At 37.9% G+C, this 23,422-nt stretch overlaps 1 protein-coding gene across 2 annotated transcripts in view; it reads left to right on the top strand.

The window, feature by feature from the left end:
- The window catches only part of LOC136831361 (acid ceramidase-like), a 265,053-nt gene that overhangs the window by 148,978 nt on the left and 92,653 nt on the right, over positions 1–23,422 (top strand). For both annotated transcript variants that reach the window (XM_067091683.1, XM_067091684.1), the window contains 2 exons: positions 4,740–4,884; positions 15,840–15,934. In XM_067091683.1, coding sequence (XP_066947784.1) covers positions 4,740–4,884; positions 15,840–15,934 — 240 coding nt within the window. The remainder of the gene's footprint in view (positions 1–4,739; positions 4,885–15,839; positions 15,935–23,422) is intronic.

Raw genomic sequence — 23,422 nt, 5'->3', positions numbered from 1 at the left:
GCCATTTGCATTGCCAATCAGCTACACGTATGACGTATTATTTACTTTTATTTATTTGTAGGTTTGAATTAAATACATACTATATTTGACGGCGTATAAGACGCACTTTTTAAAAAAAAAAAAATGGCCTAAAAAATCCCCCTGCGTCCTATGTACACTCGGCAAGAAAAGTGAAGATACAGTTTTCTTTAGATTTCGTTCATCGAATTTTTATTTTTTTCTTACAGAAAACATATAATCTCGGTAAATTTACTCTAGAATATGAAAATACAATGCAAATTATATCATATATGTTAAATCTGCAAAACAAAAACGTTCAGATACTTAAAAACACCAAGCATGTCCGAAGTAATCAGAATTTCTCAGATGACTTCGTTCATAGAGATCTAAAAGATAGTGTGTGAATATCTCGGTGTAGTACTTTTATCAGAACGGCAATATTTACTCGTTTTCCGTTATGGACAGGCTTATTATTGCATCATCATACGAGGTAGTGATAATTTCTTTAATTTTCACACATTCATATTTGTATTTCACGGTGTTAAAAGTCAGCTGGAATTAATGGCAGTAAATGTTGCGACAGCTACGGTAAGTTGACCAAATCTATTTAAATCTGCAAGAGCGTTCTCTATGATGTGGAGCACTTCAGCGGGAAAACACAAGTAACTGGATGTTTCTGACGTTGCCTGCCCTCCTGCGTTGCCATAATCTCTCTCTCTCTCTCTCTCTCTCTCTCTCTCTCTCTCTCTCTCTCTCGCAAAACATACTATACAAATATAGTATCGCTCAATCTCTAAAAAAAAAAAAAATAATGAAATGAGTAGCTCTACATATAGGCCTAGGCTTACACAACAGCAACTCTCTCTCTCTCTCTCTCTCTCTCTCTCTCTCTCTCTCTCTCTCTCTCTCTCTCTCTCTCTCTCCATCGCTAAAACATACTATACAAATATAGTATCGCTCAATCTCTAAAAAAAAAAATAATGAAATGAGTAGCTCTACATATAGGCCTAGGCTTACAAACAGCAACTCACTCTCTCTCTCTGTCTCTCCATCGCTAAACATACTATACAAATATAGTATCGCTCAATCTCTAAAAAAAAAAATAATGAAATGAGTAGCTCTACATATAGGCCTAGGCTTACACAACAGCAACTCTCTCTCTCTCTCTCTCTCTCTCTCTCTCTCATCGTAACATTGATTTCGTTCCTTTATTGTTCCCCACGTTGCTCAAATTTAACTCTTGATTTCACTATGGAAGATTGCGTTTCCGATTATGGAAGCATTCCGTTCATTGTGGTGTCATAAATTCATTTGTATAAGGTTAATTGGTAGGTTATGTCGAGAAATGTTTATTTTGCTCAGAACTGTCGCTGCAAATTACAACTTGAACGAATACTGTAAAGCTTACTACTGCATTTAAGTATCAATGATGTCAGAATTGTAGAATATGATTGAAAGTTATAGGAGGTCAAGCAAAAAACCAACACACTAAGACAGAAGCTCCGCCCCTTTCTAAAGTTGCCAGATGTCGCATTATTGAGCAATATACTGTATGTCCGAAGATTTAAAAAAACTGTATCTTCACTTTCCTTGCCGAGTGTACATAATGTAGGCTCAAAATTTAAGAATTTTGGCCGAAATTATACATGAAACGTCACGTAGATGTTGTAGCCTAGCCTAACATTCGGTGTTATCCCAATAACCTATTAAAAAACAAAGTTTATTATAATTATCATTATTATCATACTTACCATCACCGCAATTACTACTGCTAATATTATAATCAATATCTACGTTGTTATTATCGATATTTTCATTAAAATGTGTTAATATCATTATCGTCTACAGCGAATCGCTGCATTCCACATTTACAGACTTACAGTACGTGTGCTGCCACCTATTGGTGATTATCTCAAGAGCTTTACGGATAACAAGGCTTCGTTCAGTAGGTAGTTGGCAATTCCTGCTAACATTCTCTTTACGCATAACAACATGGCTTCGATCAGTTGGTGGTTGACAATTCCTGCTACCATTCTCTTTAGGCATAATAACAAGGCTTCGTTGAGTTGATACTTCGTAACTCGTGCTAGCATTCTCTTTTAAGAATAATAACATGGCTTTGTTCAGTTGCTCACGAGACTCAAGCCGTTACATAGGAAACTTTTTTATTTATTGGATTTTACCCCTTGATTGCATACTTTTATAATATATAATGGATATATATAACATATATTACCATAGGTAACATCTTTATTAATGTTTTTGTTGATTCTGCCGGTAAGAAACAATGTTTACAAATGAATGTGTTGCAATCTATTGGTAAACCTATGAGGTAGCTTTCAGCAGCAGACGAAACATTCGATCGTAGTAAATGGCTGATTGTATAATACATATTTTGATAAATATGAATATGGTAAATAACTTCTTTATTAATGTTTTTGTTGATTCTGTTGGTAAGAAACAATATGCATATGATAACCTAATACTACAGTTTTTACTTGGCAAAATCATATGAGCATAGGCTAGGAAACCTTAGGCAAAATCATATGAGCATAGGCTAGGAAACCTTATTTTTTTTCCCTCAATGTCCTGCTGAAATTCGGGTGCGTCCTATGCAGACATGCGTCTTATAAGCCATCAAATACGGTAATTTGTTATTACATTTGATTTATTTGCAAAAAATAGAAATACAAAATACGTTACAAAAATATGAATCTTTTACAATTTTCGAACGACACAAACACACTGAACGCTGCCGAAAGCTGAGCATCTCTCAGATATGAGCGCGCTGCCGGTAGCAGGAAAAAGTATCGTACGCGCGCTCGACGTATTTTAGCAAAATATAAAATTAAATATTATTATATATTATTATGTTATCATAGCCGTCGTAAAGTCGGTCGGTCGTAAGTCGCATAGGTCATAAGTCGACGACTACCTGTATACATATATATACACACACACACACACAGTAGAATCCCCAACCTTGAAGCTAATCCATTTCAGAAGTTGTGTTGAGATACGATTCAGTCATGATCCAAATCAATGTTTTCCATAAGAAATATCTGAAAACAGATGACAGTACTGTAATCCGTTCTCGACCACCAGTTATTACCCTAACCTTGCCTTTTTATACAAAACATTACACATAATTTACAATTAAATAAGTTCAGAGTTAAATAACATTCTGTATTAGATGCACTTTTTTTTATTTTTAAATGTATACTGTATAAAAAAACTGCCCTACATCCAATGCAGCCGTATTACCAGTGGAAGACCAAGTGCTATAGGCTAGACTAGTTCCTGTACTGTACTGGGTAGGCACAAAAGTTGTTGCTAATAATAAAACATTGAAAAACAAGCCTAATTATTACAGTAAATCGATAAAATATTGAAAACAAACCGAATTAGGTCTGTTATCACAAACTTACGAAAAATTGCTTACAATCAGTGGCGGCTCGTGACTGTTATTGATGGGAGGGCTGTTAATTGTGAAAATTGAGTTCTTTCAATGAAGAAACCGCTCTTTGCTTCTTGTGCCATTTTGCAAAATAATGCTAGGCCTACCTGAAAAGAAGAATAAATACTATTTTATACGATGTTTCTGTGATCTTACAACATCTATGATAATTAAAATTGAGCAAAGCCATCACTGATCAATAATATTTTAAAATCATCCCTGGCAAATTGCTAAACACTATCAAAAATAAGAGCGACGCAAAACATACATACCATCACACCAACGCCTGAGACAAGACTGGTGGGAGGCAGTCCACACTCTGCACACCACCCGGGAAGCCTCCCCCTTCTCCCCGCTCTCCACACCCATTCACAACAACTGTCACACCAACGTCTGAGACAAGACCGCATGGGAGGCAGTCCACTCTCCATACTGCCCAGGAAGCTTCCCCTTCTCCCCGCTTTCATATCATTAAATAGTAAATAATTTACGATTTCCTCAGTGTTTTGCAGTAATTTTTTCATATAAATATATGAGAATAGGTGTTTTCATGTTAATGATAGTCAAACATCAATAAATTAACTTTATTTTCGTGAATCCTAGAAATCCACTGGGGAGCTGCAGTCTCACAGTCCCTATTGACGAGCCGCCCCTGCTTACAATACATCGGCAGTTTGCCATCTAGCCATTTGCCATTAGTGGATGTAAACAAACCATATTGCCACAATGGTGGCCTGTCGCCGTAACACAAACGTTGTTTACATACAGTAGCATTTATGGTAAATTTCACACAGAGTCTACTGGAATACTTTACATATATTACTTTCACAATATCATGTTGTATATCATCAGACCCAAGTTTTTATCAAAATACAGTACAAAAATCCACAAAAACTAAGGAAATAGATCAACACACTTGAAGCACAGCTGAGTGGGGTTTAAACAACACGTGGGAACAACACCAACTAACGCTGACTGACTGAAACACAAAACACTTTGTTTACAAAAATCATGTGGTTTATCTGGTTGTGTTCTGGTTTTTTATTCAAACTCCAATACAAAATTTACTCAACATTTTATGTCGAAATCCAATTATGTCGAGTTCTGATATGGTCGAGGACCGGGGTTCTACTGTATATATATGTACTGTATACATATATTGTATGTACAGTATGTCCATATACATATAGATACTTGTACATAAACATACATACATAACACTCATATTGTATAATTAAATTTCTTCTTGTGCTGATTACTAAAGCCTTTGCTATTTTTATAGATGGGATCCCAAAAAGCATGTATGGCGTGTGGCTGAATTATTAAAACCTCTTGTAGTCCAGCTCAAATGGCAGAAGGGTGGAGAGACTGTATATGAGTCCATTAATTATGCTGGTTATGTGGGCATTCTTACTGCTGTAAAACAGGTGAGTTGCAGTTGAAGCATTATGATTAACATATGATTTGTTAGGTTATTTAAGTTGTTTATTACATTTTCCTATTTTTCATAGCATTGTTTTTACACTGAGTTTGACTAGACCAAAGCTCCTTATTGGCAGCAAACTCCATAATAATTATTCATTACATTTAAATTTAGTTTTTCTTGTAGGCAACTGATTTTGGATGCTTTTCCTGGGAGTATAGACCAACATTTTGTCTTTCACCCTCTGTTGTGTCCATAGAGGATACATAATATCTGTAGGTGTTGTCTGTATACTAGTACAGTACTATGTAGTTCAGTGGTCTTCTGCAAGGATGGCACTGCAGAGCCATGCGGCCATCTTAAATGGCCCAGCAAATTGAACAGGGCTTAGTGCAGTTGTGATTTTTTTCTATCCCAATCTCAATAATGGTATGATGCATGGCTTATAATTGCCAAAATGGGCACAGGAATTCTTCAGGAGAAAATGGGACAACATTTCACAGGTAAACAAAGCATAATGGAATTATTTACCCCTAATATTGTGCTAGTTAGCTAAATGTCTTCTTGGCAGTACTGTAGATCTACTTTCTCTCTCTAACATGCCTCTTATAGTGGTGGCCCTGTAGTGAAAGAACCAAGTTGTTATTAGAAACTAATTTAGAATAAATCGTTTTTTGAAAGAACACACTTTGTAAAAAACCTTGTGCCATTACATCTTACAGGTTAATTTGGTTACCATGCGTAAATGTAATACGTTACAAAATATGCAAGTTAACTTGAACTGTTGTAGGTTTTAGGTTGACTGACAGCATATAGGGCTGCATTACTTAAGCTGTTAGTCCTTTTGCAATGGCTTATGTGAAATTTTAATTCCTGTCATGCCATAAGGACTATTCTATAAACTAATTTGTTTAACAGCTAAACCAAGCTACTGTTTTAAATGGCTTAGTTTAATACTTCTAGTATAATCTACTTTAATCTAAGCATAGATCTGTTAGAAGATTCTCGTTTAACCTATTCTAGGTCGTTTCTTATTCTAGGTTTAATTAAGAACCTAAGGATATAAGCTATACCAAAAAATTAATTTTCTTATCTGGTTTTTTGTTTTATGCAGCTGAGACTACATTTCTCTCTGATACTCAGCTGCGCTGTTTCTAAATTAACAATTGGAACGTTCCCTTGAGGGGTTTCCACTAAATCTGGTTAGGCTATTGTCTGTTCTAAGTTTATATCACCTGTAAGGGTATAGGCTTCATAAGCTCTTAATAATGTTATTGACCCTAGAATATTGTTTATATGCACTACTGGGCTTATTCTTTCTTAGCCTAGTTAGGGTATTAGCTAATCCAGACTTGTATAGATTACAAATATATGGGCTATATAAACTTAGCAATTTGCTAATAAGTAAGCACAGTTAGGCTACTATGTTTGTCTAGCCGAGGTTGACAACTTCCCTTGATTGTATCCAATCCTAGGTTATTTGGTCTATGATATCATTTAGTAGGCCAATAATGTAAACTCTTATAGTCAGGTTATCACTTACTCTAATCTAGGATACTGCCTAATCTGGGCTAATTATTTCACAAGGGTATGGTTACATAAAACACAAATGCCTTAATATGTAGCCTTGAGGATAGGCTACCATCTCATCTTGCATAGGTTACTATTTTCATCTAGTTCTAGATTATCATCGAGTAGATTACTACCTAGTAAAGTGATTGTCCAATAATGGGGTGTTTTTGTAAGTTTAACTTAAACTAATATAGCTACTGCCTAGTCCTAGATTATGTGGATCATACGCAAGTTGCAAGGTTATACAGACAGGAAAATTTTTAGTTTCCTGTTTACCAAATTCTAGGATCCTTGCTGTAAACTGGGCTGTTGCCTAGTTCCGTAAAAGAATATGTTTTAAAAGGTTCCTACTTACCTTAAATTGGGTTACTATCTAACCCAGATTATTTAAATCACCTTTAGGATATGTAATCCTAGGATATAGGCTATGGACAACATCTACTACATTAACATTATTCTAACTGAATTTGTTAGGCTACCATCTCATGTAGGCTACCGCCTAGGCTATTGTGGACACCGTTATCTGAAAGGATTATCTAAATTAATACTAAATTGTGGAACATTTCTTTAGTTACACATTATCAACTGAATGATCAAAACATCAAATTTTTAGAGCTTTCGCAAATAACAGAGATCATGAGAGGGCACCGGCCATGTGCTCTGAAAACACTGACCATGTGCTCCGAAAACAAAGTTCAGTTTTCGGGATTCCATACACAGAAAAACATTTGTTCCACAGTTAAAACTAAATTTTTAGAACTCGAGTTTAAAAATAAGCACTTAACTTTCGTGTTTGGATGTTTCCATAGTACTTGCTGCTTTACACTCTTGAAAACAGTAAGGAGCACTGACGGGTTAAGCATATCACTTGCGCTAGCAGAGGGTAATGGAACTGGTCTTTTTGACTGCCCGGTCGTAAACAAGGTGGCAGACGCGCATGCGCAATAGTCACTTCTCGCAGTTTTGAAGTAGGAAAAACTGGCTTCAGCTTTGCTGAAGATAAGGGAAAATACCTTCTTATCTTTGAGTCCATTATACTCTATCACGTGTCATAGTGTTTTCATTACGACACAATACCCGGCTACAAGACCAGGCTAGAAAAATATTTCTTTGACACTAGTCTAGTCACCATGGGAGCACTGGCACACCATGGGGGGTAACTCCTTTGAGGACGAGACAGGGACTATGCTATAAAAAAATTTTTTATTTGGATACATACCTACTGTTCAAGTAGACCCCACCCAGCCTCCCCGCAACCTCGTTGGTTGTCAGTGAGAATTCAGATGTGCTAAAACATTCAAAGCACGCCTGATGGAGAACAGGTGTATTAAACAGTCATCCAGGCAGCCACTTAATCTTTTGTTTGAATACCGTCTTGACTTTAACAGTAGGTAAGCATCCAAATAATAAATTTTATGAAATTTTATTTTTACATAAGTACGTAACTTACTAAGAAATTACATAGCTAATAATTCTACCTCGCACGGCAACTTTTTGTAATTTTGCTGTGGCGTCTTTTAATTGTTTTACATAGGTGACAGCCTGCCCTCAATGGGGAACATTGGAACAATACAGCAGCCAATTGACAGTTCATTTCTGCTGCCCACGTTGTAAACATCACCTCCACTTGCAACAGCTTTGTTTGGATTTGCAGTCATTATTTCATACTTTCAGTGAAGTACTGTACACTGTTTTGTTTTGATTAGTGCAGACTGTAGTTAGTCTTTTGTTAGAATTTGGACCAGCTTTTCTCCTCATTGTCATTCTAGCAGTTCTAGTGTTCACTATAGCAGCGGCATAAGCTGTAAGGCTAAGCTAGTTAAAGCATGCTTTGATTCTCATACAGGCTGCACGAGTTGTAGGGGGCAAGTTTGCAGTGTCGATAAAACCTGTGTTGAATGTGCTATGTGGGTTGGTAACCATTGGAAAGTTTTGAACTCTCATTTAGGCAAGTTAGAGGAAGATAGAAAGAGGAAAGCGGCTTATGGAGCCGAGAAATGATCTCTTAGCTTAGAGGCTACACCTAGGCCTAACTTAGAGGTTAGCCCTGTTATTCCCCTTCATCTCCTATTCTTACTTTCTCTCCTAATACTGGCCCTCCTACTGCACATTCTTCTACTCCCATGCCTGGCTCCCTTGCTTCCGATCCTGATACCATTGCTGGTCTTGAAGCTAGAATTGATAAGAAAATTAATTTAGTTGTTGGGACTGTGACTGAATTGGGGAATTCTCTTCAAGGGATTTTACAAAAACTATCTTCAATGAAAGTGCACAGTGATAGTGCAGTGCAAGTGGAGGAGGCAGCTGCTTGTCCCGTCGGCTCTCCTAGACTGAGGTCACTGTCCTGCTCCCCCACACCAGAGAGAAGAAATAGCAAAAGTCCAAGGAAGGCCGAGGGGGTTTGCCCATGGGTATTTGCCCCCTCAACCACAACTGTTGTACGGTCCTAGGTGTTGGTAGACAGCTATTGGAAAGGCTTGTCCTGGAGTGTGCATGGCTTGTCTTCTAGCTTTTCCGACAACGAGGGTGCAGACAGGAAGCGCCGTTCACATTACTTGGACTCTTCCCGTCCTCTCAAGCGCTCGGCAGCAAACTGCACTCAGAGTCCAAATCCGATGGGAAGCCCAGTGCCTGTTAAGTCCAACGGCGGCCTCCTCTGTCTGCTTTGGTAGATTTGGAGTCCGTCTCCCCTGTCCGGTCGTCTTCTGTCCACAAGCGTCCACAACTGTCTGCGTGGGACTGCTTGGAGGACGGCTCACCTGTCTGCCCAACTTTTGTCTACAAGCATCCACACCTGTCTGCGTTGAACCGTCCTGAGAACATCTTACCTGTCTGCTCGACTTTTGTCCACAAGCACTCACACTCAGCTCCCAAGCCCCCAACTTCCAGGCATTCCAGGTCACCCTCCGAGCTCCCGGTGACAGCTACCAAGCACTTGAAGCGTGAAGCCAGCTCCTGAATGCCTAGCAACTGCTCCCGGATGCCCATCGGCTTCACCATCGCAGGGACTGCTCCCCCTTCACCTTCTCCAGTCAGACCTTTACCTTCATCTGGAGACCCTGATGAGCCTGCTCTTGCTCCGATTAAATGTCAGTTGGTGCAAATTTTGGACCTTTTGAAAGTTCTTACTATTCCTAAGCCTGTCCAGGATGACATCCTGTCTCAGATCTCTTCGGACGAAGAAATCAAACAAGAACCTGTGGCTCTTTCAGCATTTACCTTTTATTGAGGTATTTGATGGCAAACTTTCCCTCCTTAGCCCCAGCTGCCCTGTCTTCACCAGCCTCGACTTTCTTAATGAGGAATCAGTCAGATGACTCTGCTCGTCTCCCCAAGTTGGTTCTTTCTTCTTCCTCTTTTAAAGAAATGGAAGACTGGCTGTCCACCAAGACAGACCAGGGGAAAATGGAAAAATGTCCTTCACTTTTCCTCCTTCTAGAATGATCCGCAGGAGGTACCATTATTATGCAACCGGGGAAGCTCCTTCGTTAGGAGTCTCTGCCTCCTCCCAAGGGGATTTATCTGGTTTGATAGACTTGTCTCATCACTCGGCTTTTACTTTAGCCAAGATTGTTTTTGTTTGCAGAACTTGACCACTTAATCAAGGACATCTTCAAAGTTTTTGAAGTCTTGATTTTCCTCTATTGGGTAGTGGGCACAGTGGCCAAGAAGATCGAGGATCATCAGGACCTGGACGGGGATTCTACTTCAGACTGGCTAGGGGTTTTGTCCTGTCTGGGCAAAGCCGTAAGAGATGGTTCGAGTGAACTTTCCGCTCTCGTTACCCTTGGGGTACTCAAGAAACGAGAGCTATGGTGCTCCTTCTCTTCCAAGGGAGTCACTCTTTTGCAAAAATCAGCTTTGATGTTCTATCCGCTGGATAAAAATCACCTCTTCCCTCAGGATACGGTGAAGGAGATCGCCATAGATCTTCAGAAAAAGACAACGCAAGACTTGCTTACTCAATCATCTAGATGCCCCAAGGAATCGTCTTCCTCTCTTCAAGTAAAAACCCTTTCCACCCTTCAGCTACATCCCTTTCGTCGAGGAAGGACCAGAATGTCTTTCAGATCCCGCCCATCAGCCCGTTTTGCGTCCAGGAACCCTAGGAAGACCTCTGCCAAACCAGCCCAGAAGAAGTGAACCAGTAGCCCTCCATGTCCCAGTAGGAGCCAGACTCCTGGGTTTTTGGGAGAAGTGGCTAATAAGAGGAGCAGAACCTTGGATTGTCAAGGTTCTGAAGGAAGGCTACATCATTTCTTTTCTGGAGAACCGACCTTTGGTCACCTCCCATATCGAATTGTCAGCCTATTCAGCAGGCTCTAAGAAACATTTGGCCCTACTGGAAGAAGTCTCCTCTCTCATTCAGAAAAGAGCCATAGAGGTGGTTCGAGACCCTGACTTGGGGGCTTTTACAATCGTCCTTTCGTGGTTCCCAAAACATCGTGGGGTTGGAGATCAGTCCTCGATGTGAGCGCCCTCAGTCATTTTGTTTTGAAGACAAAATTCAAGATGGAGACAAGGCAATTGGCCCTTGCTTCCATTGAGCAGGGTGACTGGATGGTAACACTAGATATGCAGGAGGCATATTTTCATATCCCAATTCATCAGGTGTCCAGAATATACCTGAGGTTCATCTTTTAAGAAAAAGTATACCAGTTTCAGGCCCTCTGCTTTGGCTTTTTGACAGCCCCTCAGGTGTTCTCTCAAGTTCTCACTCCTCTTTTGAAATGGCTCCCTTTAGTAGGGATCAACGTGAGTCTGTACCTAGGTGACTGCTTACTTCAATTCCTGTCAAAGGACAAGTGCATGGCGGACACGCACAAGACTATTTTTCTGACCCAGGAGCTGGGCCTTCTTTTAAACCTTCAGAAGTCCCAGTTGACCCCTTCGCAAGAATTCCTCTATCTGGGTATGATACTGAACTCCCAAGCTTTTTGGATTTTTGTGTCACAGAGGATTTCCAATTGCCTTCAGACAGTCCGAAAATTCTTAGCTCTTTAATCTTACACGGCTCACCAATAGATGAGCCTATTGGGGACCCTGGCCTCCATAGAAACCTTTGTAAAAATTCGGTGGGTGTCAGAAAGAAGGGTGTTGGAAGGGAAGTCCCTTAATCTGCTGAACCCAGTCCTGAACTTTTATTTTGATGCGTCGGACATAGGCTCAGGAGCCTTGTTAGAAAATCAAGATGTTTCCAGGAAATGAACTCCAGATCAACAGGGCTTACACATCAGCGTAAGAGAACTGAAGGCAGTACATCTAGGCCATCAGAGTTTTGCCTCCCTAGTCCGTAACAAGACTATAGTGGTTCATGTGGACAACACTGCCTAAGCCTACATTCGGAAGCAAGGCAGGACCCACTCCTTCTCTCTGTGTCAAGCAGCGAGAGACTTACTGATGTGGGCAGACCGAAATCAAGTGACTCTGGTCACTCGGTTCATCCAAGGAAGACTGTATCTTCTTAGACAACCCTACTTCAGAAGACACCACCGAGGGTTGTCCACTCTTGCTCTGACAGTATTCAGACTGTCCATAAGCTGGTCAAAGCGAAGGGTTTTTCAAGAGGAACTGCAGAAGTGATTGCATAATACAGAAGTAGATCATCTAGCCTCGTGTATCAGGCTAAGCAGTCAGTCTTTCAACAGTGGTGCCACAGTTGAAATATCTCATCTTTTATGATCACTGTAACTCAAATTGCAGACTTTCTCCTCTTCCTGAGGAATAGAAGGAACTTGTCTCCTTCAAACATTAAAGGCTATAGAGCTATGCTTAGCTCGGTCTTTAAACATAGAGGGTTGGATCTCTCTTCAAACCCCGGTATTCCGATACTAAGGACCTGTTGAAGTCTTTCGAGATGACAAAATCTAAAAAGGACAATTCTTTGGTATCCTGGAATCTGGATGTGGTCCTTAAATGACTGTTGGGTTCATCATTTGAACCCCTTAGGACTTCTTCCCTTAGGAATTTGACTCGTAAGACTCTCTTCCTCTTTGTATTAGCCACAGCTAAACGCATCAGCAAACTTCAAGACATTGACAAGAAAGTGGACTTCTCTCATGGGGATGCAGTTTGTTCCTTCACCCTAGGTTTTTTTAGCAAAGAATGAGGTCCTGTCCAAGCCCTGGCCTTGTTCTTTCATGGCTAAGAACTTATCAGATATCCTAGGACAAGAAGAAGAAGAGAGGGTCCTGTGTCCAGTCAGGACGCTGAAAACTGCCTACATAGGACAGAGAAGATTAGGGGTACTTCTAATAACCTCTGGTTTCGATTAAGAACCTGTTTTACCCTCTGCCAAAGAATACCGTGTCATTTTGCTGAGAGATTTAATTAAAGAAGCACACTCCCAGATCCAGGAGGAATTTTTAAAGTAAAAGCACATGACTTGGAGCAGTGTGTCCACTTCTTTGGCGTTCAGACATAGCATGTCCCTGTCTGCTATTATCCAGTCCACTTACTGGAAGTGCAAGTCAGTTTTTGCTTCTCACCATTTGAAAGACGTAGAAACTGTGTTTAATGATTGCATACCCTGGGGCCTTTATCGGTGGCAGGCATGGTATTAGGTGAAGAATCATAGGAAGCACTCTTTTTCTCCTTTCTTTTAACCTTGGTGTAGGGTTTTCAAGTTTTTGGGGAGCCTGGGGGTATGAAGTACCTGGAGTATCCACCAGTCTTAGTGGATTAATTAAGTATACCTTAGTTTTACCAGACCACTGAGCTGATTAACAGCTCTCCTAGGGCTGGCTAGGATATGGTTTTTATTGGGTGTTTTCAGATTAGGTGACAGCGTTGTCTGGTTTTTTATCTTGGTACTGCGCCCAGGGCAAGGGTACCTTGTAAACTTTGCTAGCCATCAGACATTATCCCTTGCTGCAGAGTTCCCTCCTAAGTAGAGGTAACACAAGGCTATACCACCATGCCACTACAGGTCAAGATGAGCACCAACCAGAGGCAGTACTTGCCTGCGTTCAATACTGGTAGATTTTTCTATTTCAGAGTCATTATCATGCTTTAATGTTTTGAAGTAGATTATGTTCATGTGTCCCACCTCCATTCATGTGGAATTCAGCTATGTAATTACTCAGTAAGTTATTACATATATAAAAATGACATTTTATGATGAAAATAAAGTTTGATATATACTTACCAAGTAATTACAGTACTATATTAGAACCCTTCCTCCTCTCCTCTCATGGACATGAGGGCATAAATGAGTTGTAAACTGGCTGCCATGTAGTTTCAGTGTTCCCCATAGAGGGTGGGGCTGTCACCTAGGTAAAACAATTAAAAGACCTACCACGGAATTAAGAAAAGTTGCTGTGCGAGGTAGAATTATTAGCTATGTAATTACTTGGTAAGTGTATATAAAACTTTTTTTATCATAAAAATGTCATACAGTGCTCCCCCATTTTTACGCAAGAATAGGTTACAGAACCTACTGCGGAAATGCAAAATCCGTGAAAATCCAAAAATCCCCTGTAAGAATGCTTATAACTGCCAGATGCCTTCTATCCCTTAAACTGAAACACATATAACTGCCTATTTTAACATTTCACTGCTTAATTTGATAGTTCAAACAAAAATATACCTTAAATTATCATACTAAAACAATTTAATATTTCAAACAAAAATACACCCCAAATCACCATCTTAAAACACCCAAAGTAACCTTACATTACAGTACTTTCCTTGTACTGTTACTCTTAAGTAGGCTATATACACCTCTAAAATGCTTATAACTGCCTATTTTAACAGTTCATTGTCAAACTTGACAGTTCAAACAAAAACATACCTCAGACTATCATCCTAGAACATCCTAATATCATTTCAGAGTCATGATGCAAAATTAAGTTAGAGCCTACAACTGTTACTGTCAAGTATCTCCTATCATTCAGACACGCGTGTTTTCTTTGGCCTATGTAACTTTGTGCATCGTTCTGCTCATACTGTATGTAATGCACTGGTTGTATATTTTACGTTTATTTTCCTGAGTTGTAAGATGATTTTGAAATCATATTTACTGTACAGGTACGTATTTTAGGATAGTACTACTGCATAGAGCACATCTAAAATACGTGGGTAGTTTAGATTGACGGAACACATACATTCAGTACCTCCAGACTGAATGCTAGGTTTGTTAATTACACCATGTTAGTATTTTCATGATTACGTACAAATGCATTTATGTTAAAAAAACATGATTTACTACAGTGAGTTGTTATTAATCTTTGAAATTATATTAGAGAGAGAGAGAGAGAGATTTCAAAATCATTCAGCGCTAATTTATTTAATCACCAATGGGCTACATATAATAATAATAATAATACACTAATTAAAAAATGTATACAGTAAACCCTCAGATTCATGGGGATGCATCAGAACCCTCCCCCCGCAAATTGCTAAAATCTGCGAATACTTAAAACCCCTCTAAAAACACTTGGAACTGCTTATTTTGATAGTTTAAACACATGAAAAACCCTCTAAAAATGCTTATACCTGAGTGTTTTAATAGTTTTATCACAAAAAGTGCATTTAGTCATGAAAATGATATGAAAATACAGTAATTAGTGAATATTTCTCAGAGAATAAGATCATGAATTAGCGAATTTTCCGCGAATAAAGGGTAGATACGTTCCACAGAGAAATCCACGAATACGTGAGTCCGCGAATCATGAGAACACGAATGGGGGCGTTTACTGTACATTTCTATAGTAAATTATGTGAAGTTTCAAACAAACAAATACATATTCCCAATCTTTTCCAAAGCTCTGAAGTGAGAGAGGAAGCTGGACCTGTCATATATGTCAAAAATATCTGATGCAACCATTGCAGTCAGATGTTTGACATATATGACAGGTCCAGCCTCCCCTCTCAAGTCAGAGCTTTGGCAAATATTGGAAATATGTATTTGTTTGTATAAAGTTTCACATGATTTTCTATAGAAATGCATAATTTTTTAATTACAGTACAGTATTATTATTATTATTATTATTATTATTATTATTATTATTATTATTATTATTATTATTATTATTATTATTATTATTATTTAATCTTATTAATATTTGAAAATTAGTACTTATTATTAGGGAATTCATTTATTTATCATACAAACATGTTTAATCGTCACCATCTCCCATAAATTTATTTAAAAATTCTTGTGCCATCACTCTCTTTCGTATTAGTGATAATTTTAGAGGTATAGCCCGAAGAAAAATCCACAAATCACTGAAATTTCCCATGGACAAGTGAATGATGTGTTCCACAAAAATCTGCATAAAATGAAACACTCAAATGTGAAATGCATAAAAAGGGGGGCGGGGCATGGATTTTGTATCCAATATCTCACTTTATATGCCAATATTCTAATCCTAATTTTTATCCCAGGGCAAGTTCACCTTCAGCTTCGATGAACGTTTTAAAGCTAATGGTGGTTTTGTTGGTATATTAGAGTGGATCCTCTTCAATGATCGTACTCAGAAGTAAGTAAAAAATTATTACTGTAGTATATTCTGAGCTTACTCTTACAACAAATATTTTGTAAATGTTAACTTTTAGATCTGGTAGAGGAAAAATCTATTAAAATTTCTTTTGAGATGTTACTTTCATTAAGAAAATTGGTGCTCAGCATGTCATTGAGTAGCACCGCTGATGAGCCCTATTTTTTGTGTGTTGATACAGTACATGGATGTATTCATATTTTTAAACTTCACCAATTGCAGTAATCCCTTGATTATCCGGATTGATAGAGCCAAGGCCCTTTCGGATAAAGGCGAGTAAAAAATTGTAGGCATATGCAAGGGCAACATACCCTTCCTCACTTAACCCCCCGCCTTAGGTGGGGTATGGAGTTGCACTAACAACACTACCCCCCGTAGGGGGTGGTAATGCTGTCAGTGCACCACATGCAGTGCAATGTAGGCATTGCTTAAGGGTCTTTGCAGCATCCCTTTGGCCCCTAGCTGTATCCCCTTTCACTCCTTTCTTCCATCTTACTGTCCACCCTCTCCTATTTCTCGGTGAAAAATACCGTGCATGGGCGAATTTTCAGTGAATAATGCGTATATATGTTCCATAGAGAAATCTGTGAACAGGTGAGTCCACAAATCGAGAGACCGCGAATATGGGGGCCGGTTTACTGTAATTGTGTATATGCTTGCAAAAAAGCAAAGCCCTTCTTTTTCCCTCGTAAGCAACACTCGGTATGGTAGGCTGCACAATGTTTTTCATTCACTGTAAAAATACAGTAAATGCCTTTTTAATGATTGCAACACAGTATGATAGTTTGCACAAACTATTTCTATTTTTTTCCCCAAAATACATCTTACACACAAAAAAGTAAACCCTTCTTTTTCTCTTGAACGTGAAACGCAGTATGGTAGGCTACACCGGTTTTCATTTACCCCAAACCTTGTAAAACCATCATACTGTTCACAAAAAATAGTAAATCCTTTTTTTACTCATTTGCAGTGCAATACAATATTTTACAAAACCATTTTTATCATTTTTCCCAAAATAAATTGCACACAAAAAAGTAAACCCCTTCTTTTTCTCTCATACCCAACATGCAGTATGGCAGGCGACAAAGTGTTTTTTTATTTGCTCCAAACACTTTAAAATACATTATACTGTACACCAAAAAGTAAACACTTGTTCCTACACAAATTCAAACATTCATTCTTTACATAAAATTTAGCTTGTGGACATGAGCTGGAATGGCTGTTAAACTTTCAGACAAAGTCGTTAACTTCTGATGGTAGAGGGGAAGCCCTGCCCACTCATCAGTCTGCACTTCGCTGCCTGACTGCTGTTTCTTTTTGTTATTTTTGAAATTTATTTTGTGATTGTTTTATTAATATGCAAACCTCTCAGTCACTAAAGGTTATTGTGGAGAGGAAACCGCTAGTCCTTGGGCACTGCCCAGGGAAAGACAGGCCTTTTAAATGGTTCCTCTCTTCTATTGAGAGTGATCCTCATACACTATGTGATTCATGCCGTAGGCATGAATGCAACCAAAACAGTCATGTCCAGAGTGCTGAGTCTGGCCTTCTGAACAGTGGGTGAGGTTTGCTAGGAGGAAAAAAGATATAGAAGAAAGTTTCTACGGTTTCATCAGAGTGTGATACTTTGTCAGTGACACAGAAGATTCTCTCCTGTTCCTTTTTACCTCCAGCCGAACTTCCACACGCTGTTACCACTCCCAAGGAAGGGGTTTCCCCTTCACCGACTCCTACTGCTACGTCGTTAGAGCCATCGAGGAAAGGAAAATGACCAGCCCAGTTCCTTTCTAGCAGTCTCTCTTCACTTGGAGGAGGAGTTATCTACGGGTGCACACTTGTTCTTGGGGTGTAGGGAGGCTGCCTCACCTAACCCAACCTTTCCTGCAGGTGCTGTGGAGACCGAGGGACTCGGGGAGCTCTGGCCCTCCTTAGGCCTCAGGGGAGATGAGTGTGTCTGTTCTAATTGATCACTTGAAGGCTATGCAAGGCCTTCCAGTTACCACTCTTCCAGTTACCACTTCAACTGTAACTATGATTACTTCTACAGTTGCAGTATCCACTGGCTTGAAAACTGCCACCGTGTCTTTGGTAACTCCACATATTCCATCAGTGATGTGCCCCCAGGTGCTTCCATCGACTTCATCTTTGAGTGATGTCCTCCTCCACACACTGCTGTATAGGCTGCCTTTGGTAAGAAGAAGTCGGAGAAGTGGAGAAGGAAATCGTCGTCGTCTTTATCTCCATCTTCACGTCGAATGCTGTCACCTCCTCCCCTTACAGTATTCGAAAGCTAGCAAGTGGAGGAAAAAGAAGGCTGACTTGTCTGTCCGCGGGAAGTCTTGTAGAACTTCCAGCGGCCAGCCCTCACCTGCAGAGAGGGCTACTGGGTCTTTGCTAGCAGTACCGTGAGTAACGCTGCTCCTGTTGCCAAACGCACGGGAGCAACCACTACCCAGGGTTCTCCGGATCCCTGGTGCACTGGTACTGGCCCTAGTAGCTCTCCCATCTGGGCCAGCCAGGGTCCCTGGTCTATGGACCCAGGCCTGGCTGCCAGCTCGGCCCAGTGAGAGAAGGTGAGCATAGAGCATGCAGGCGCTCCCTTACCCCACTTCTGCTCTTCAAAGAGAGCATCCCAGGGGTCCCGGGATAGTGGCCTGGCCCAACTGGCCTGTTCACCTAGACAAGGCAAGAGGTGTCCCCCCAAGTCTTCTCCTATAAAAGCCTTGGCTTCTAATACAGGCAGTCCTTGGGTTACATCAAAGTTCCATTCCTGAGGTGCAACAGAAGTCTGAAAACGACGTAAATCGAAACACCTTATTAAAGAATTTATAAAAATTAATAAAAAAAGTGATGAAAGCCTTACCTTGAATCCTTTGGTTGTTTTGAAAACTTCCAGTGATTTACATTTCTTCTGGTGAGGTGTGCATCCATGATCTTAGAGAATTTCCTCCAAAGATGTACAAATATTCTTTATCCACTTGGTATACAGTACTGTACTGTATGTGGGGGTTTGAACTTGCATCTGGAATGAAAGCATAAAAGTTAGAGTACAGTATGTAATAAAGTACAGTATAAATATTACAGTACATTTTGTTACATGAATGTAAAAAAATTTAATAGTAAAGTATTCCTTACATTAATTTGAAATTTTCTTGCATTATAACCACTGGAAGAGTGTTGGTGTGGTCATGATGCTGGGGATTCTGGAATGTAAAAATTTACAATATTAATACTGTACTGTACAGTTCTGTATGCAATTAAGTATAAATACAGTGTTACAGTATTTTATAGAACATAAAAAATGTATAAAAATGAAAAAAAAGTGAAGCATTCCTTACCTAAATTCCAGTGATTTTGAAAGATGTAGGCTAGGTTGAGGGAGATGGAGATGTGCAGGTGGTTGGAAGCCTGGAATGATAATAATAAAAATTACTAGGATATGCAGTAAAGTATAAATAGTACAGTGTTACAGCATTTCATAAACCAATTTAAAAAATTTATGAAAATAAAAAAGTGAAGAGTTCCTTACCTAAATTTCATTGATTTTGAAAGATGTAGGCTAGAATAAGGGAGCTCAGTACAGTAAGGTGCTTGGCAGTCTGAAATGATACTGTAATGACAAAAATTAGAATAAAGTACTACAGTCCAGTATAAAAGTGAAGCATCCCTAGTGGTTGACTTGCTTACCGGGATGGGCATTTGGTGGATGTAGAACAGGCTGTGATGAGGAAGCTGCTGGTGCTTGGGAGTCTGGAATGATAATGAAAAAATTATACAATAAGTATAAATATTACACTAACAGTATTTTATAACACAATTTTAAAAAAATGATAAAAATAAAGTGAAGAAATCCTTACCTGATAGACATGGAGAGGATACAGGTGCAGGTGAGTTGGGGTTTGAGGAGGGGATCACCATCACTTCTTGAATGATAAAGATAAAAATTTATAGAGTACAGTATGCAGTAAAGTACATATATTACAGTAGTACACCCCTTTTATAAAATGATTTAAAATAAAAAAAGTCACCTGATGAAACTGGAGAGGGTACAGTTGCAGGTGAGTTGGGATTGGAGGACGGGATCACTTCTGGATCTGGAATGATAGTGATAATTATTATGCAATAAAGTATAAATTATTACTGTACAATTATTGTACACTTTTTTCTGAAATTTATAAAAAATGATAAAACATTTGAAAAAAAGTGAATTATTCCTTACCTGTTGAACCGGGAGAGGGTACTGGTTCAGAGGAGTCCGGGTTATCACTTGAAAAGAGGTTAAAATCTGGAATGATCAAGAAAGAATTATGTTATGCAACAGTAAATATATTATATATTACAGTATAAAACAATTTACAGTAAAACAAATTATAGAAATGAAATAAAAGTGAAGTTCAGGGGAATCAGAATTGGGTGAAGAAAGGATCACTTCTGCAATGATAATGATAAAGATTACAGTATTCAATTTCTCTTTATACTGAATTATCATAAGTCAATCTGCATTGAACCTGCAGAATTAGCTGACATTAATAATTACTATATTGTATATACATACAGTATACTGTGTAGTGTAGGCTAGGCTACCATATATGTATACATGGTACTGATTACCCTAGTGTAGGCAAGGCTATATTCGAGGCACAATTATTTCAACAAAAAATGGGTTTTTGGAACCTAACCCCATCGTAACTCGTAATTACCTGTACTATATGTATATATATATACATGTGTATGTATATATATATATATATATATATATATATATATATATATATATATATATATATATATATATGTAATATATGTCAAAGAAACGAGCAGGTAAAAGTTACTGCTACTTTATTACAGATCCAGGCAGCTTATATTATGGCCGACTGACGCCGGGCCGTGAGAGACAATGGAATTGACTGTGACCTGAGGTCGAAACAATAAACAATAATATTCAGTGAACGAATACAAATTACAATACAAAACATATAGAGCTACAATATAGATACAGTCTTGATGCCTGTGAATGAAGAAACATGTGATACACAATGTGTGACATTCGTATAAATACCATAAAGTAAAAATGATTAAAATGCGTGACCTGGCACGTTTTAGGCGTGACTAATTGAGCTTGAAGAAAACGGGAAGTCACCAAAGAAAACAAGCTCAGCGGAGACTTAATGGCGCCGCCGAAACACTATCCTGGCGCCGATTTGGTGACTTTACATATATATAATGAACATACATATATAGAGGTATACATACATATATATATATATATATATATATATATATATATATATATATATATATATATATATATATATATATATATATATATATATATATATATACAGTCAACCTTCGTTAAGACAGACTAATTTGGGGCCATGGTGTCCATCTTAGCTGATAGTCTGGGTTAACTGGTGATATCTATATACAGTATATACCTATAAATACCTATAAATATACTGTATTTCATTATTTTTATAGTGTGAATAATAAACCAATGTAGAAACATTTGAATTAAAGCTCATGGTAAAAGATGAAAAATGAAGAACAAAACATGATAAAAATGATAGAATTCAGCTGCATAAGATGCCTAGGCCGAGACATGAACACATAATTGTTAAGTAAAAGGAAGTGGATTCTCTAAAATGAAAAATAAGATAATGAAATCTAGGGTACAGATACACGATCCTTTACCCGAAATCCTCGGGGTCAGATATGTTTCGGTTTTTTGAATTTTTCAGATTTCGGAATTGTAGGGTCAGGAGCATATCAAACATCACTATTGCAGCAAAAATATTTTTTTCCCTTTTTTCATGTTTTTCTTCATTTTAGTTATTTACTCATTATATTTTATTATATCAATACACTGTTAAATGAATGTGAGATAATATTAAGATCATCAATAATAGAATAGTGGGACAATTAAGACCATAATTTCACTAACACATTTTGTTTTCAACAAAAACATTCCATGAAACGCAAAAATATACATGATCAGAATAATTGTAATTCAGCTTATGAATTTTAACGATAAGTAAGACAATAAAATACATTTCATCATATCGATCTTGGAGAGGGTTGTTTTTTATTGTTACTGACGTTGTCATCAGTCTGAGGACAGTCCAGGAATAGGATTCGCAAGTGATGGTGCATCACCACGACAGACTGTTGTGGAATTTTTCATACCACTATATAAAAGTTTAAATTATTGTTGAATTCATGTTTTCATTAAGAAATAATTATATAAAGCAAATTATTGAGCAACTTTTGCCATCAGCAGTCAAATAATCATAATCATGGCAACTATCAAACTTAGTGCTGTCACGACATATGTCTATAAATAGAACGGAAGAAGAGGGCAGTCATTGGCTAGCAGATCTCCATGGTAACCAGCCAGCAAATCAGGTTTTAGCTGTATTCTGTCTGAGAAAGAACTTCTTAATATGTACTGTGCGAGAGTTAAATTGGTTATAAGTTAAAAGCATTTCAGTTTAGTACAGCATGAATACAGAACTGTATATATATATATAAAATAAAAATATAAATGAAAAGTTTTTTATTTACCTTTGGTAAATAAAAAGGAAAATGGTATGCGACGAGCAGAGGAACAGTAATTATCTTAAATTGTGGACGAACGTTGCGCATTTTAAATCGGCTGACCCTCTTCAGTGCCTGTCTTATCTGATATCCGGATTAGCAGGGTCCGATTTAACGAGGGTCAACTGACATATATATATATATATATATATATATATATATATATATATATATATATATATATATATATATATATATATATGTATATGTATATGTATATGTATATGTATATGTATATGTATATATATATATATATATATATATATATATATATATATATATATATATATATATATATATATGTGTGTGTGTATATATGTATGTATATGTATATATATATATATATATATATATATATATGTATATATATATATATATATATATATATATATATATATATATATATATATATATATATATATATATATATATATATATATACATACAGGTTGACCATCACTAATCCGGCAATCAGTAGTCCAGAACAATCAGTAATCTGGCACAAGTTTCGGCAAGAGTAATCTCTCATGTTTCCGCACTAATTTTCAAATTTCCCAGATCGCTGCAATAACTCGCTCGCCGGCCACTTCAATTTGGTGGCGCAGTGTGCTGCATCAACAAACTGGTAGCCTAGCCTACATTATACTGAACTCTATTTACATATTAACAGTATTACACAAACATCAACATAATGAATGTGTATCTTTTTCATGGATCTTTTAAAAAGTTATGCTTTACTACATTGTTTCCAGTTGCGTATATTCTCATATTGCCTTTGTATTATAAATTGTGATCAATGTTTTGTTTTGGGAATCGATATCGCGGTGTTTATTTCGCCGAAGTTAACTAAGTTTAAAGCGCTTTTCTTGCTTC

This window comes from Macrobrachium rosenbergii, chromosome 48 (assembly GCF_040412425.1).
Source record: "Macrobrachium rosenbergii isolate ZJJX-2024 chromosome 48, ASM4041242v1, whole genome shotgun sequence".
Lineage (NCBI taxonomy): Eukaryota > Metazoa > Arthropoda > Malacostraca > Decapoda > Palaemonidae > Macrobrachium > Macrobrachium rosenbergii.
This window is presented reverse-complemented; position numbering and strand designations above follow the sequence as displayed.